Genomic DNA, 17,847 nt, shown 5'->3' on the forward strand with positions numbered 1-17,847 from the left:
CTGAATCTGCTTAGTGTATTCATCTCTTGGTCTCCCTCTACGATTTTTACCCTCCACGCTGCCCTCCATTACTAAATTGGTGATCCCTTGATGCCTCAGAACATGTCCTACCAACCGATCCCTTCTTCTAGTCAAGTTGTGCCACAAACATCTCTTTTTACCAATCCTAATCAATACCTCCTCATTAGTTATGTGATCTACCCATCTAATCTTCAGCATTCTTCTGTAGCACCACATTTAGAAAGCTTCTATTCTCTTCTTGTCCAAACTATTTATCGTCCATGTTTCACTTCCATAAATGGCTACACTCCATACAAATACTTTCAGAAATGACTTCCTGACACTTAAATCTATACTCATGTTAACAAATTTCTGGTTTTCAGAAACTCTTTCCTTGCCCTTGCCATTCTACATTTTATATCCTCTCTACTTTGACCATCATCAGTTATTTTGCTCCCCAAATAGCAAAACTCCTTTACTACTTTAAGAGTATCATTTCCCAATCTAATTTCCTCAGCTTCAGCCGACTTTATTCGACTACATTCCATTATTCTCGTTTTGCTTTTGTTGATGTTCATCTTATATCCTCCTTTCAAGACAATGTCCATTCCGTTCAACTGCTCTTCCAAGTCCTTTGCTGTCTCTGACAGAATTACAATGTCATTGGCGAACCTCAAAGTTTTTATTTCTTCTCCGTGGATTTTAATACCTACTCCGAATTTTTCTTTTGTTTCCTTTACTTCTTGCTCAATATACAGATTGAATAACATCAGTAGTTCCAATGGAACTCGACTCAGGTCTTTCAGTGCTCTGTCAAACTCTTCACGCGGTATCGTATCTCCCATTTCATCTTCATCTACATCCTCTTCCATTTCCATAATACTGTCCTGAAGTACATCTCCCTTGTATAGTCCCTCTATATACTCCTTCCACCTTTCTGCTTTCCCTTCTTTGCTTAGAACTGGGTTTCCATCTGAGCTCTTGATATTCATACAAGTGGTTCTCTTTTCTCCAAAGGTCTCTTTAATTTTCCTGTAGGCAGTATCTATCTTACCCCTAGTGAGATAAGCCTCTACATCCTTACACTTGTCCTCTGGCCATCCCTGCTTAGCCATTTTGCACTTCCTGTTGATCTCATTTTTGAGACGTTTGTATTCCTTTTTGCCTGCTTCATTTACTGCATTTTTATATTTTCTCCTTTCATCAATTAAATTCAGTATTTCTTCTGTTACCCAAGGATTTCTACTAGCCCTCATCTTTTTACCTACTTGATCCTTTGCTGCCTTCACTACTTCATCCCTCAGAGCTACCCATTCTTCTTCTACTGTATTTCTTTCCTCCATTCCTGTCAATTGTTCCCTTATACTCTCCCTGAAACTCTCTACAACCTCTGGTTCTTTCAGTTTATCCAGGTCCCATCTCCTTAAATTATCACCTTTTTGTAGTTTCTTCAGTTTTAATCTACAGTTCATAACCAGTAGATTGTGGTCAGAGTCCACATCTGCCCCTGGAAATGTCTTACAATGTAAAACCTGGTTCCTAAATCTCTGTCTTACCATTATATAATCTATCTGATACCTTTTAATATCTCCAGGGTTCTTCCATGTATACAACCTCCTTTCATGATTCTGAAACCAAGTGTTAACTATGATTAAGTTGTGCTCTGTGCAAAATTCTACCAGGTGGCTTCCTCTTTCATTTCTTAGCCCCAGTCCATATTCACATACTACGTTTCCTTCTCTCCCTTTTCCTACACTCGAATTCCAGTCACCCATGACTATTAAATTTTCATCTCCCTTCACGATCTGAATAATTTCTTGTATTTCATCATGCATTTCTTCAATTTCTTCGTCATCTGCAGAGCTAGTTGGCATATAAACTTGTACTACTGTAGTAGGTGTGGGCTTCGTATCTATCTTGGCCACAATAATGTGTTCACTATGCTGTTTGTAGTAGCTTACCCGCATTCCTATTTTCCTATTCATTATTAAACCTACTTCTGCATTACCCCTATTTGATTTTGTGTTTATAACCCTGTAGTCACCTGACCAGAAGTCTTGTTCCTCCTGCCACCAAACTTCACTACTTCCCACTATATCTAACTTTAACCTATCCATTTCCGTTTTTAAATTTTCTAACCTACCTGCCCGATTAAGGGATCTGACATTCCACGCTCTGATCCGTAGAACGCCAGTTTTCTTTCTCCTGATAACGGCATCCTTTTGAGTAGTCCCCGCCCGGAGATCCGAATGAGGGACTATTTTACCTCCAGAATATTTTACCCAAGAGGACGCCATCATCATTTAATCATACAGTAAAGCTGCATGCCCTCGGGAAAAATTACGGGCGTAGTTTCCCCTTGCTTTCAGCCGTTCACAGTACCAGCACAGCAAGGCCGTTTTGGTTATTGTTACAAGGCTAGATCAGTCAATCATCCAGACTGTTGCCCTTGCAACTACTGAAAAGGCTGCTGCCCCTCTTCAGGAGCCACACGTTTGTCTGGCCTCTCAACAGATACCCTTCCGTTGTGGTTGCAGCTACAGTACGGCTATCTGTATCGCTGAGGCACGCAAGCCTCCCCACCGACGACAAGGTCCATGGTTCATGGGGGGGGGGGGGGGGGTGTAAACAGATTTATTTTATGAAATTTAGCATAGAAAAGCATGCAATTCACAAAACACATATTTTATTTTATGCTGAACATGATGTTATATGTTAAATTATTTATAAAAATCTTCTTTCCCTGTAATTGACTTGAAGTAATAATTGTAACAATACTGAAAATTCCACGCATTGTCAGAAAATTATATAAGACTGGAGATTAGGTCATAGAGTTCAGTTGTTTAAAGGAGTTGGTTATTATTAGACAGTTGCTGAAGTTAGAGTCATGTTGATTTGTGAAAGTGAAAAAATACCAATAAATGAAGAATGTGATGAAAATTAGTTTTCAGAAGATTATTTGTAAAGTAAGATCTTTACAATCACATAATAATATAGACTAATCCAAAGCTAACCACAGTTCTTCTACAGTGAACAAGGAAGATGTATTAATGTAAACAACAATTCTCATCACCTCCAATTCATCGTGATATGTATTTGAGCGTTAATATAGTGCTTCCTGCTCCAAAACCTTTTATTGGTTGCAGAAACCTCAGTAGTACAATGAGAATGTTACAAATTTTTGAACTAAAATTGTTAATCAATTTATGTCTTGATTGAGAACAGTAATGTCACAGGTGTCACCTGTCTTCAGATGTGTGGTAAATGCAAACTGTTAATATTTACAGTGAATCATAGATAGTGTACTGAAATTGTTTAAATATCTTTTGGATGGCTTGCACTGGTTGTTCATAAAATAATTGATTGATCCGGTATTTCCATATATCATTCTTTGTTTGTTACTTGCAGGTAGTCTATCTGTGCTTGGTGAAATAAAGGAGAAAAATGTTGGACACTTTCCTATTGTCCAACCTACAGCAACATCACAGAGTGGCTTTCCACGAGTTTTCTACAGGGATAAATCAGTAAGTCTGCAATTTGATATTAGCCAAGAATGGATGCTAAAATTAAAAATGTACAGACAACTGATGGAAGTAGCAGACACTAGTCTCAAAATCTGGAATTGTTGGAGAGTGGATGTTGAGAGGAATGTTGAAAAAGAAATGTTTAAGGAGATAACAGAAGTAATACTGACCTATCAAAATGTGTGAAGCCCTGTGTGTGATGTATCATTCTTGACTAGTCATTTGTTAGGCTCATTATGTTCAGGCTGGCAAATTGACATATCTGCTTTGATCTTACCTGTAGTAGTCATCCAGAATGTCACCTGGGTCCTCTGTTTGTCCCTAAAGTCTAGCATTATAAATCTGTATTTACAACATCTGACAGTCTGCCATTGTTTCTTCTTGTGCTCTTAAACATTGTAATTTGTGTTTTCTAAAAGTATGTGCTAGATTTCCGTCTTCATATGGTATGTAATAGCACACAAATGATATGATTTGGTTATGGCTATTGTTCTGAGAAAAATGTTCAGTTCATTGTGTCAACAATACTTTCCTTTTCATCTTTGTTAACGCTTTCCCACAACTTGAACAAACTCATTTGTTTTGAATTTATGATGATGCACTATAAAAACAATTAATGTAAAAAATAAATAACTGCAATAGCTGCTCAGTTGAACTGAAACTTCCTACCCACAACAAAATTTTTGAGTTAATACTATCCATGATTTCCACTCCTGTGCATCTTGTAAAAAATTCGTCAGTAAAGAAAGTACATTTCTTAGTATGATGGTAGCTTTCACATAAACCTTTTTACAATAATGAAAAAGATAGATACTAGTGATAATGGTGTTTCAATTGTTAAACTTTGTACCTCAATTTTCAGCTAAAACCAAGAGGGAAGAGCATATTTTCACAACAAGTTGCAAAACTTGAGGGATCCATCAAAGCAGACAAATCTGAACCTGAAAAAGTTAACAAACTTTCTGATTCAAGGCAAATCTTCGGTAAGCTGGGACAGTCAACTTTCATTTTATTTTTAGTTCTCCAGTTGTTTATGCCTTCATTTGAGGGTGGCTTTCACATTAACAAAATTTGTAGTCGGTGTAATTTCATATTCTTTATTTATATGCCACTTACTGTGGAAATATCAACCTATTTTGATGGAAATGAATGAACATTTAAAATTCGGAGCATTGATGAAAACATGGAATGAAATATGTGTGTATGAATTTATCATTACTGTCAAATGGAAGAGATGTTGAACATAGAAAAGTGTGCAGTAAAGAATGATACATTGTGTAGCTTTCACAAAATGGTCTCCAGAGCTATCACACACACACACACACACACACACACACACACACACACACACACAGAGCCACTATTGTCTCCTGATGCTTCATCCTAACTGGGATTCTGGCTGTGTGAATGGAAAAGAGTAGTAACAGAATGGGAGGTGTTTAAGAATGATTGAAGCTTATTCAGCACATTTAGCTACATACAAGAAAGATGGGACGTGCCTTCGTGAAGGGGTGGGGTGCTGTAAGAAAATTCCGAGGAAAGAAGTGTAAGGCGAAGTTGGAGGATCTTGGTATTGGAAAAAAATAAGGAATGGGTAAAATGCACGAGCTAGGGCAAAATATAAATGTAACAGACAGAATATGGAGCTGGCTTGGGGTGGGCAGGCGGGGGGGGGGGGGGGGGGGGGGCTGTAGGGTTGCAAAATGGTGTGGGAACAGCTGAATGGGGGGAAGAAAGCTTAGTACATAACACTGTTATGGTGTTGCAGGGAGAGTTCCTGTTTGTGCATTTCAGAAAAGCTGATGGCAGGAGGGGAGGATCCCGCATGGTACGTTGTCTAAAGTGTCCATTGAATTTATCAGTATGATATTGAACAGCATGAATTATCGTTGGCCTCAGTTTCAGTTGCCATTTATCTGAGTGGATAGGTAGTAGTATCCACATAGAACATTGTGATATTATTCCAGCAAAGTTGGTAAGTTGCTTTCATAGGCTAGAATAAGAGGTAATGAGTGATTATAGGTGACTGTTCTTTCGCACAGATCTTCCATAGGATGTGACCCGTGGACTGTGGAAAAGGTGATATGGATCTACAATTCAGCAGGTTGCTTTTGTTTTCCTTCTTGTGCATTGGTGTGACTCTTGCAGCTTGCCAGGCTTTAGATTCAGATCTTTTAGCAAGGGAGCAGTTTTATATGATTGCTAAAAATGAAACCATTTCATCAGCATACTCTTAAAGGAACCTAATTGGTATAAAACATAGACTGGAAGACTTGCATTTATTAAGTGACTCACAGTGCCTAATAAAGGACTTACTGATTGTGACATTAAATAACATGAACTTAAAGATTGATTGAAGAAGGCAACAAACAGTACATTGATTGTGAAAACTGTAAGAATTTTATATGAAGTTTCAAAATAGTAGTTACAAAAGCTGCTACAGTAAAACTTGCTCAAAACAGAATTGCCTGGGACTAAAATAATTTTCCACATTGGACAAGTTTTCGAATTACACAAAACTCACTGGGCTACGTAAAATTTGTCAGTTATCATGCACAAAAGTATAATAAAAATTTTTAATTGTGCATATACTGTGTTTATGTACCTTCACTCCGGCACAGTAGATGTTCAGTTACAATAGAATACTGGACTATTGCACTAATTAATAAATAACACAACATTTCTATATATTTACTTGGACTTTAAATTCGTTTATTATTGTATGTAAGTACATATTATTCCCATGTTTATTTGCTGTACTTTTCTTTTTTTTCATCACATATCAAGGAGGGAAAATTATTTTAATTTCCTGTTCAAAACTGTTTTTTCCAGTCAATTTTTTGCACCATACACTGGTTCCAACAAGTAGGGAGAATTTGTGTGTGCTGCAAATTGCATAGCATCATTTGTGCATGGAATGGCTTCTTCAGGTGTATTAATTTTTCTAGGGATATATTTTGCTCCTCTTCTTCTTCCTTTGTTTCTCCTTCATCATCTTCTGTGTTGCGGATTTCTATTAAATCTTTGAATGTAATCATCTGCATTACATGAAATGTTCTGCATTTTCATTAATTCAGCAATTGCTGCTGCATTTTCTCGTACTTCGATGACCACAGAAGCATCTTGTTCTTGACCCCCAAACCCCACTTTGTTGAAGCGCTCTGTGACAGTCTTGTGTTTTATTTTTTTTACTGCCAAGGCAATCCAATTTATTGCATCCAGGACAGAAACTGATTGTGCAGGAGCAAACGCACTTTCGGCTTCTTCAACACTAAGAATAAGGGATTGCATCAGTAATCGCCTGTAATGACACCTGAAAGTGTAAATAACCCCTAGTCCATGGGTTATGCGAGGATGGTTGAACCTGGAGGGAACCAAGCCAATTTCACATTTGATAACATTACTTTTGGATTGCAGGTTGCATTGAAAAAGAGAACTTGGTGATTTTCTTTTTTCATTTTTCCATTGAAATAGCCCAGTCGTTCTTCCATAAGACCACTCATCATCCACCCCTTTTTATTGCTTTGGCATGTGACTGGAAGCTTACTGACGTCTATGTTTTCGAAATAACATAGTTCAGCCATCTTTCCAATCACCAGTGGCTTCTCCATTTCACCTAACATGTTTCCAAACAGCAGTACAGTGAGTCTTCCCTTGAACACTTTTCCTCTGGTGCACTTTTCACCTCGCATTGCCAGAAATTTTGAAGACAGCGCGCAATAAAACAGTCCCATTTCATTGGCATTGAACACGTCTTTTGGGTCATAATTCATGAATAAGTTTGCACAGTATTGTCTTCCATTCTGTTGCTACACATTCCAGCACATCCTTAGCTTCCCCACACACTTCATTCCACACTATGTTGTGCCTAGCTTTGAAACTGACTAGCCATCCTGTGGATGCCTTAAACTCTGTAACTCCAAGTTCTTTAGTGACTTTCAGAGCCTCACTTTGCAACATGGGTCCAGATAAAAGTAAGTTTTTTGTCCATGCACTTACGAACAATTCCCACACCATCTCGTTAATTTCTTCATTTCCAGTCTGCTTCGCCTTTCTTTTCATCTGCCCATTCCCTTTCATCCATTCATCCCGAATCTTATCCTTGTTTCTTAAAGTCTGATAAATTTGAGATTTACACCATTTAAAGCGCAACATAATTTTGTGCACAGAGAGTTTGTCCTTCTCACTTGACTCAATTACATTAATCTTTTTGTTAAGTGTTAATGATACATACCATTTGTATCTCTTAAAGTACTACTAGTCATCTGAAAATAATGACCTTGTCAGGTAAAACCATTGTTTAACAGAACAATATCCACCTCTTTCACTGTGCACATTGCAGCAGTGTGTTGTTAGATTTGCAACAATGTTCCTGTATGTGCCGCCTTGCATCAATAATGAGGTAAACAAGAAAGCCGGCAAACAGAGTGCTGATGAATGAACCGTTTCCTCTGATGTACTGTACCAACACTCAGCATAACATGTTGAGTGTTGCACAGAGCAGCACAGTTTTAGGCTCACACCAGCAGCACCACACTGCACTGGACCTCTTTTTTTTGGTTTTGAGCTGCTTAACAGAGGTGTTAAAATAATGCCCCTGTAGAGTCGTGAATAACTAATGAACTTTAATACAGCAGTACTGTATAGGCTCTTTTACGCATTATATAATGAATTTTTAAGTATGTTCTAAGATTTGCTTTCCGTTTCTGTGTTAGGCATATACTGCTTTATACAAAAAATCAGCATATAAAAGTTAACTGAAAGCGTTGGGACTGTAATACTTGTACAGTATACAGTTTGGGCAGATTTCCGAATTATACATGTGCTGATTTGAGCAAGTTTTACAGTAACTGATGGCAGTGTAATCACAATACATAATGACTATAAATAGTATTCTTAAGTCTGGAATGATCAGCTCTGCTGTTGGAATGTAGAAAGAGTTAGAGTATCGAGGGAAGAGGTTTAAATCGTGTATGCCATTGAACAACTTGGGTTTCTGATACTTGAGTATAACAGATTAGAAGACGGTATTATGGCTACAAGGCACAATTTTCAAATACAATTTAATGTTCCAAAAGGACCAGATGTGAGAACTATTTTCAAGCTCTTCCCCAAATTTCAATGAACAGCAAGCGTGGTTGATGACCTAGCGGGAAATGTTGGCCCTAGGGCAACTCTAGTTTCTCCTGAAAATGTTGCCGCAGTTTTTGGATCTAGTCAGAAGCACTGAAGGAAATCTGTCTAACAGCAGCAGAAACTTGTTTGAAGTGTCCCACAACACATACAGTAATGAGAAACAGTCTGCATGTTTACATTCGAAAACCAGAGTCACCAGTACTCACTGTATTAGTATGGGCTGACATTGTGAACAAGATTATCACAGTGATTTGTAATGAAGGAAACAGATAAAGCACACTTCCACCTGAATTGATTCACAAATAAGCAAAACTGGTGATTTTGGCTTTCTGACAATCCCCATTTGTGTAAGGGGATGCCATTGCATGTAGTGGAGGGATTATCAGCTCTTTTTTCGTGTGAGAATTGATAACTAGTGAATGTCACATTGCAATTTTGAAACAGTTTATCATCTCTCAGCCCATATTGAAGGATTGATCTAGTGGTTCATGCAACAACTGGCCCGACCACATCACAACAAAAAAGTGCTTTGCTTTCTTGACTGGCATTTCAGGGATAGAGTCATTGTGGTGAATTATCCCAAATTTATTGGCAAAGGCATGATTGGATTTTCATGTTCATTTCATGTGACTTATTGCGACTACCTTTTGTGGGGCACATCTACCAGAATTATCCCACTGCTTGAATCATTGATCTGCATCACAGCTGAACCCATTTCCATTGAGATACTGCAAGACATGATGGCAAAGTTCATTGTACAGTAAATGGCACAACTCCAATAATAAATATAGACTTTGAACAGAAGTCTGTAGCTAAGGTAGAATTTTCAAAATTTTTAGGTGTGTCCATTGATGGGAGGTTAAACTATGCTATTAGGGTTATTGCAAATTTTGGTGATAAGACTCTCAGTAAATTAGCTTACTATGCCTACTTTCATTCACTGCTTTCGTATGGTATCATATTCTGGGATAATTCATAGTTGAGTAGAAAAGTATTCATTGCTGAAAAACGTGTAATCAGAATAATAGCTGGAGCCCACCCATGGTCATCCTGTAGACATCTATTTAAAGATCTAGGGATCCTCACAGTAACATCACAGTATATATATATATATATATATATATATATATATATATATATATATATATATATATATATATATATATATATATATTCACTTATGAAATTTGTTGTTAATAATCCAACCCAGTTCAAAAGTAATAGCAGTGTGCATAGCTATAACACCAGGAGAAAGGATGATCTTCACTATGCAGGGTTAAATCTGACTTTGGCACAGAAAGGGGTAAATTATGCTGCCACAAAAGTCTTTGGTCACCTACCAAACAGCATCAAAAGCCTGACAGATAGTCAACTAACATTTAAAAATAAATTAAAAGAATTTCTAGATGACAACTCCTTCTACTCATTGGCTGAATTTTTAGATATAAATTAAGGGAGGGAAAAAAACTAACTTAAACATTAGTGTCATGCAGTATTTTGTGTAATGTAATATCTTGTACAGACATCTTTCATTAACCTGACACATTCCACATCATTACGAAGTGTCGTATTCATGATTTATGGAACAAGTATTAATCTAATCTAATCTAACCATTTGTGCTACTGTATCTCTACTGTGGGCAGTGAATATTTTGAAAAAATTGTGATGTGATTGAAAAGACTGCTTCCAGAAGATGAGTTTATTTAATGCTTACTGATACGCTCTGTAAAGATTACAGTGCTGTCTTGTCGCAGTTTTTGTAACTACTATTTTGAAACTTTTGTATAAAATTCTTACAGCTTTGGCAATAACCTTACCATTTGTTGCAATCTTCTATCAATCATTGTTTTCATGTCATTGTATTTTAAAATCAGTGATTCTGTTGTTGGACACCCTGTAAGTTTCTTCCATGCATTGTAGGTATTTAGTCCCAAATTACTCATGTTAGCAGAAATCTGGAGGTATGAGTGTTTCTCACCATTGTTGCATTGTACATATAACCAGAGCCTCTTTGAATTTTCTGCCAGATTGAGATAGGGTTTCATTGTGAAAACCGTTAAAAGCATTTCCCCTTTATGTCCACACCAATTTTCAAGCATCTATAATGCTTTACTATTCTTGGAGTCCTTGCATTCCTTTAAATCTGGCATACTTTTTCTGTTACTTCTGCAACGGTGTCCTGTACCATGAGTGACCTGTTCCATCTTGTATTAATTTATTTTTTATAAAACTCTCAATTGTCCTCAACAGCTTTTTGAACATGATAAAGGTTGTTGCCCTCTGGATTCATGACACTTCACACCCATTCAAAACACACACCAAACTGAGGCAGCCAAAGAAAATGTCAGCCCAATCCAGATGACTTCTTTAGTCACCAAATCACCGTGGATGAATGGTGAGTGCATCAAAAGGAGCAAAGCAAGTAATGGTGAATAGTGGCATGTAGGTGGGCAGATAAATAATGGGAACTGACTAATAATTGCTGCTTGAATAATTAAAAAAATTAATTGGAAAGAATAATTAAAAGAAATTGGAAGGTACACATATCCTGGGTGAACTTTAAATGCTACTAATATCAACATACCTTCAGTGTCAATACATTTAAGATCACTATTAATCGTCTAAGTTCCATACTTTTTCATATTAATTCCATTGTGTGTAGTCCTGAATATAACAGTGCAGATGCAAGATTGCTCCTCCGCTGCTCGCTCAAATTCCTCTCGTTTGCTCCAAAACTCCTGATACAGGATTCTTGGCGAGGACGATGTGATGAACAGACAGGAGTGGTCGATGAGTAAAACTTTTCTTTTGTAATAACCTTTTCTAACACTTTTAATATACGCTTGAAATACACATTTGTAAACAATTCTGGTGTGACAGATCTTGTCATACATCTACCCGCTACCACTTATAGAAACAAACAATTGAAGATACAGAAATAAATCATTTGAAGAGTATATCTCTTCTCTTTTTTGTATCAAAACATCATCTGTGCCACAAAGCGACTAGTTAATTTACCTTTGGCTTTGTGTATATAGGTTACAAGGATGAAAAAAAAAAAAAAAAAAACGAAGAAAGAAAAACTAATATGATCCATTACAATTGCATCCCATTGTGCACTGCCATCATACGGGGGTGCACAGTGTCTGAGTTTATTTCCCTTTTTGAGAGTTGATAACCGTGGCCCGTATGGTGATAACCATGGCCATTATGGGCATAGCCTTTATTTTTGACCATTGGAGTTATCCTGCATGGTTATCAATTTATATGAACATGTCAGCTTCTTTTAACACATACATACATACATACATACATACATAAGTTTTCCCTCCTAACAAAGTGCTTGCTGTAACCACATAGTCATATTGTTGTCAGTCAGCATCTGCACAGTGTTTGGCTTGCGAAGCATGCACGCATGGCACAACGTCCATTATTGTCTCAGCTCGCACTCACATGTTTAGTACAAGGACAGAGTGTCCATGTTGTGCATTTACAGTAGCTTTCACTGCACAAATTTGTGAAGCTCTTGTTCAGTGGCATGATCCTTTGTGAAATCTTCAATGCAGTGACAACTGGTTTCCATATCAGTGGCCCGAGGAATTTATTTCACCTTGCTGCTCTTACTTATTCAGTGCGGACACCAACCATACATCCGACATCTGTTGACAAGGTAAGTTTCTTGCCACTTTTACAACATTATTGAGCACAGAAAATTCATGTTACACGAAGTATTGCTATCTTTAGTTTTTGAAAAAAATTCTGGGACATCAAATTAGTTGTAGCACCTGTGTAAAGCACAATGGGTACATCACGGTCAAATATTTTGGCTGTAATAGCAGTGTGTACTTTGCTCTCTGTAAGTTTTTTCTGTGTACCCTTATTACTTTGATATAGATCATCTTTCAAATCACTACCTTGATCATATCTGATAAAGCAAGTGTGGATCAAGCTTGTGCCCCCACTCTCCCTCAAGGGCACAGGACAAGGGCCTACCTTGACTGGTTCAAGTTTTCCGGTGCACGGTGGCATTGGCCTCTGGTTAGGCTTAACTTCCACTATATGGATTGTTGGTGTTTGATTACACCAGTTAGTATCTTTGCTGGCCGAATTCCGATGTCTGTGGATTATTCGGTTGTCTTGTATTGTTTTGTGTTTGCCAAGCAATCAGCTGATTGTTGCCGTTAGCTGGTGTCTGTTCTTTTTTTTCCGGCTGGCCATGTGCTGCTTGCCCATTGTAGTTGCTTTTGTTAAATTTTTGCCCATTTCCTTTATGTCCGCCTTTGAGTTTATGACCTTCTCCATTGCCGTTGTGATTACTGTACTTTTCCATAGGTCTGTGTGGTGTGATGTTGCCATCCATGTTGTACTAAGAATCTGTTGTCCACTTGTCGGTCTGTAAATCCCTGTGGCACTACTTGTGTATTAAAAGATTTGGGTTGTACTGGTCTCTCTTTGTATATCAAATCTATGGAGTCCACTACAGATACAAAGTATTTGGTGTCATGTTCCGGAATTGTAATGAGTTTTTGACCCAATGTGGGCAGGAAGATGGTTCTTCAAAATTTCCAGTATGTCTACTTGAGACACTGGGTTCATGTAGTATCTGGATTTGTTCAAATATTTTTCAAAATAGCCCCTTAAGCTTCCATGTATGCTATTGAATGGAGCTGGGTCGAATACTTCACGTCTCTCAAACTGTTCGTAGTAGTGGCAACGTTCCGCCATGTCTGTAGACCAAAGCAGAACATCAACCTGTGTGTATCCAGCAACAAATCTAATTTTCTGGGCTTCAGTCCAGGTACAAGGTAGAACATTTCAAAATGCTCTGATAAAACCAAGGTCTTTTCCCTGCAGAGGTAAATGCCAGAAATTGTCGATGCCTAAGTAAGTCCTCATCTGCAAGTAAGGTTGACAAACAACCCACACTGTCAGTGACAGGCGTGTTTGTGTTCGCTTGTGGCATAGTGCATGATAATTGCACTTGCTTGACGGGTACATCTGCCACTAAGTGTTGTTGCGTTCTGCAAGCTTCGCTATTTTCCTTTGACAGGCTAGCCAGTGAAAGTATCTAACTTCTCTAAAAAGCATGGGTTTGTTTTCTGTCAAGTGTTGTTTTGGAATATCAGTAGTTTTAGTAACACTGCTTCATAATCTATCCTCTGCTTCCTTTAAACCTGAATCTATTTTAGCTAGAAGTTGACTTTCTTTCTGTTTTAGAGCTGCTTCTACACTATCTACATAAATTTTGCAATCTGATATTACCCTTTCAGCAAAGGTGCTGCCCTTATCTTGCATCCTGGCTTCAGTTTTTTTCAGTTATTTCCTTTACTTCTGCACATATCTTATCTCCCTGTTTTTTGGCAGATGTGAACTCTAAACTTACCTAGTCTGATCTTAGACTTAACTTTTGTACTTACGTAAGTAAGTTTTTACATATGTCTTGCAGCTCACTGACTGCATTCGTCACATTTTTCACCAACACATGCACTTGGGATTGCGTCTCCTGAATTTGAAAATATTCTTCACTGAGGTTTTGTAACTCTCTTGCAAGTTGTTCCTGTTATCATGTATAGATGATACCTTTTCTGTTAACATATTTATATTGCAAGATATGTCAGTAATTATTTCTTGTTTTAGTTGTTTACCTAGCTCCTTCAACTTTCCGAATAGTGCATCAGATAATTCAGTGCATATAGTTTTGCTCACCTAACTCAACTGTGTATATTTTTGCTCACCTCACCTCACTGAACTGTTGACTAACACTATTCTTGAAATTGTTAAATACCAGATTTTGCTATGTAAGCTGTTGGCCTATATTTTCCTGATGATTTGTGAACTGCTGTGTAAACTGTTGCATGAGTTGTGTCAAATTGTGTGTATTACTAGTATTTACATTACTTTTATGAACTGTTTCCTGTTCTTGCATTCACGTCGTCGTGAGCAAATAATCAAAAGAATTTTCACTGTCGTGCACGTATGTTTCACTATTTTGAAAAATGTTTCCCAGTGAGAACTGAGAAATTGCCTCATCAAGTGTCATGAAAGTGACATAATGATTAGTTATATTATCAGTGTCATCAGTTTTTGATAGTGGGATGCCAGCCTCGTTGTTTTATTTGCCATCAGTCATTCACTAGTTGGTGCGTACCTTCAATTGTTGCCAAGCTCGGATTACCTACATCTTGGCATATTTCATTTGGTAATGAATTTTCAACAGTGGCCATTTCCTTTGACTCCATTGTGAATAGTTTTTAACAAAATTATGAACAAAATTTTTCAAAAAATGAAAGTTTATCTGTATTGGTATTTTTCAATTAGATTTAGCTGTGTATTCACTAATGAACTTGATTATTATTCTGACACAGTCTTATAGAATTTGATGACTTATTTTGCACTTTAATGATGACTTTATACAAATTTTTGTCTTTACTTTAGAAGTGCACTTTCTGTAAAGGATATTAATTAAAAGGATAAGAGATTATCTACTGTATCTACAGTATCTACTGTTATCTACAGTTGTAGAATTTTGGAACACGTATTATGTTCGAGTATAATGACTTTTCTGGAGACTAGAAATCTACTCTGTAGGAATCAGCATGGGTTTCGTAAAAGACGGTTGTGTGAAACCCAGCTCGCGCTATCATCCACAAGACTCAGAGGGCCATAGACACTGGTTCACAGGTAGATGCCGTGTTTCTTGACTTCCGCAAGGCATTTGACACAGTTCCCCACAGTCATTTAATGAACAAAGTAAGAGCATACAGACTATCAGACCAATTGTGTGATTGGATTGAGGAGTTCCTAGATAACAGAACGCAGCATGTCATTCTCAATGCAGAGAAGTCTTCGGAAATAAGAGTGATTTCAGGTGTGCCGCAGGGGAGTGTCATAGGATCGTTGCTATTCACAATATACGTAAATGACTTGGTGGATGACATCCGAAGTTCACTGAGGCTTTTTGCAGATGATGCTGTGGTGCATCGAGAGGTTGCAACAATGAAAAATTGTACTGAAATACAGGAGGATCTGCAGCGAATTGACCCATGGTGCAGAGAATGGCAATTGAATCTCAATGTAGACAAGTGTAATGTGCTGCGAATACATAGAAAGATAGATCCCTTATCATTTAGCTACAAAATAGCAGGTCAGCAACTGGAAGCAGTTAATTCCATAAATTATCTGGGAGTAGGCATTAGGAGTGATTTAAAATGGAATGATCATATAAAGTTGATCGTCGGTAAAGCAGATGCCAGACTGAGATTCATTGGAAGAATCCTAAGGAAATGCAATCCGAAAACAAAGGAAGTAGGTTACAGTACGCTTGTTCGCCCACTGCTTGAATACTGCTCAACAATGTGGGATCCGTACCAGATAGGGTTGATAGAAGAGATAGAGAAGATCCAACGGAGAGCAGCACGCTTCGTTACAGGATCATTTAGTAATCGCGAAAGCGTTACGGAGATGATAGATAAACTCCAGTGGAAGACTCTGCAGGAGAGACGCTCAGTAGCTCGGTACGGGCTTTTGTTAAAGTTTCAAGAACATACCTTAACCAAAGAGTCAAGCAGTATATTGCTCCCTCCTACGTATATCTCGCGAAGAGACCATGAGGACAAAATCAGAGAGATTAGAGCCCAGACAGAAGCATACCGACAATCCTTCTTTCCACGAACAATACGAGACTGGAATAGAAGGGAGAACCGATAGAGGTACTCAGGGTACCCTCCGCCACACACCGTCAGGTGGCTTGCGGAGTATGGATGTAGATGTAGATGTAGATGTACTGCCAGAGAGACAGTGCCTGAAATCAGCATTCCTGGAGCATCTTGTTTGTAGGCAGAATTTAATTTGAATTTGCTTCTTCAAGTTTTTATAAGTCCCAATCTCGTGGACGTATAACAGATGCAATGGAAGTTTCGTTATTTTCTTGTAACAATAAAATGAATCATTTATCTCAAAACAAAAACAAATCTTTTCTCATCAATTGAAAGGTTTGTTCATATTTCGCTCAGTGCCGTCCTTTGAATGGTCATCATTGAATAGTGGCATATAGGTGCGCGGATAAATAATGGAAACTGATTAATAATTGCTGCTTGAGTAATTAAAAAAATTAATTGGAAATAATAATTAAAAGAAATTGGAAGGTACACATATCCTGGGTGAACTTTAACTGGTACCGATAACAACAGACCTTCAATGTCAATACTGTTAAGATCACTATTAATCATTTAACATACTTCCTCACATTAATTCCATTGTGCATAGTCCTGAATATAACAATGCAAATGCAGGATTGCTCCTCTGCTGCTCGCGTAAATTCCTCTGGTGTGCTTTGAACCTCCTTTGGAGGATTTCCGGTGCAGGCGAAGTGATGAACAGATAGGTGTGGTCAATGTGAATATGTGAATAAAACTTTGCTTTTGTAATAACCCTCTCTAACACTTTAAAAGTGTATGCTTGAAATACACATTTTTAAACAATACCGGTGTGACGGATCTCGTCATACGTCATCCTGCTTCTACATCTACATATACACCTACATGACTTCTCTGCAATTCACATTTAAGTGCTTGGCAGAGGGTTCATCGAATCACAATCATGCTATCTCTCTAGCATTCCACTCCCGAACAGCGCGCGGGAAAAACGAACACCTAAACCTTTCTGTTTGAGCTCTGATTTCTCTTATTTTATTTTGATGATCATTCCTACCTATGTAGGTTGGGCTCAACAAAATATTTTCGCATTTGGAAGAGACAATTGGTGACTGAAATTTCGTAAATAGATCTCGCCGCGACGAAAAAAGTCTTTGATTTAATGACTTCCATCCCAACTCACGTATCATATCTGCCACACTCTCTCCCCTATCACATGATAATACAAAATGAGCTGCCCTTTTTTGTACACTTTCGATGTCCTCCGTCAATCACACCTGGTAAGGATCCCACACCGCGCAGCAGTATTCTAACAGAGGACGAACAAGTGTAGTGTAAGCTGTCTCTTTAGTGGACTTGTTGCATCTTCTAATTGTCCTGCCAATTTTTACACCCAGGTACTTAGTTGAATTGAAAGCCTTGAGAATTGTACTATTTATCGACTAATTGAATTCCAGCGGATTTCTTTTGTAACTCATGTGGATCACCTCACACTTTTCGTTATTTAGCGTCAACTGCCACCTGCCACACCATA

General features: G+C 37.9%; 1 protein-coding gene across 2 annotated transcripts in view; it reads left to right on the forward strand.

Moving 5' to 3' along the window:
* LOC126267086 (RNA polymerase II-associated protein 1) overlaps positions 1 to 17,847 on the forward strand; it is a 182,477-nt gene that overhangs the window by 36,445 nt on the left and 128,185 nt on the right. For both annotated transcript variants that reach the window (XM_049971952.1, XM_049971953.1), the window contains exons 3-4: positions 3,409 to 3,524; positions 4,387 to 4,507. In XM_049971952.1, the coding sequence (XP_049827909.1) occupies positions 3,409 to 3,524; positions 4,387 to 4,507 (237 nt within the window). The remainder of the gene's footprint in view (positions 1 to 3,408; positions 3,525 to 4,386; positions 4,508 to 17,847) is intronic.

This window comes from Schistocerca gregaria, chromosome 4 (assembly GCF_023897955.1).
Source record: "Schistocerca gregaria isolate iqSchGreg1 chromosome 4, iqSchGreg1.2, whole genome shotgun sequence".
Taxonomy (NCBI): Eukaryota; Metazoa; Arthropoda; class Insecta; order Orthoptera; family Acrididae; genus Schistocerca; species Schistocerca gregaria.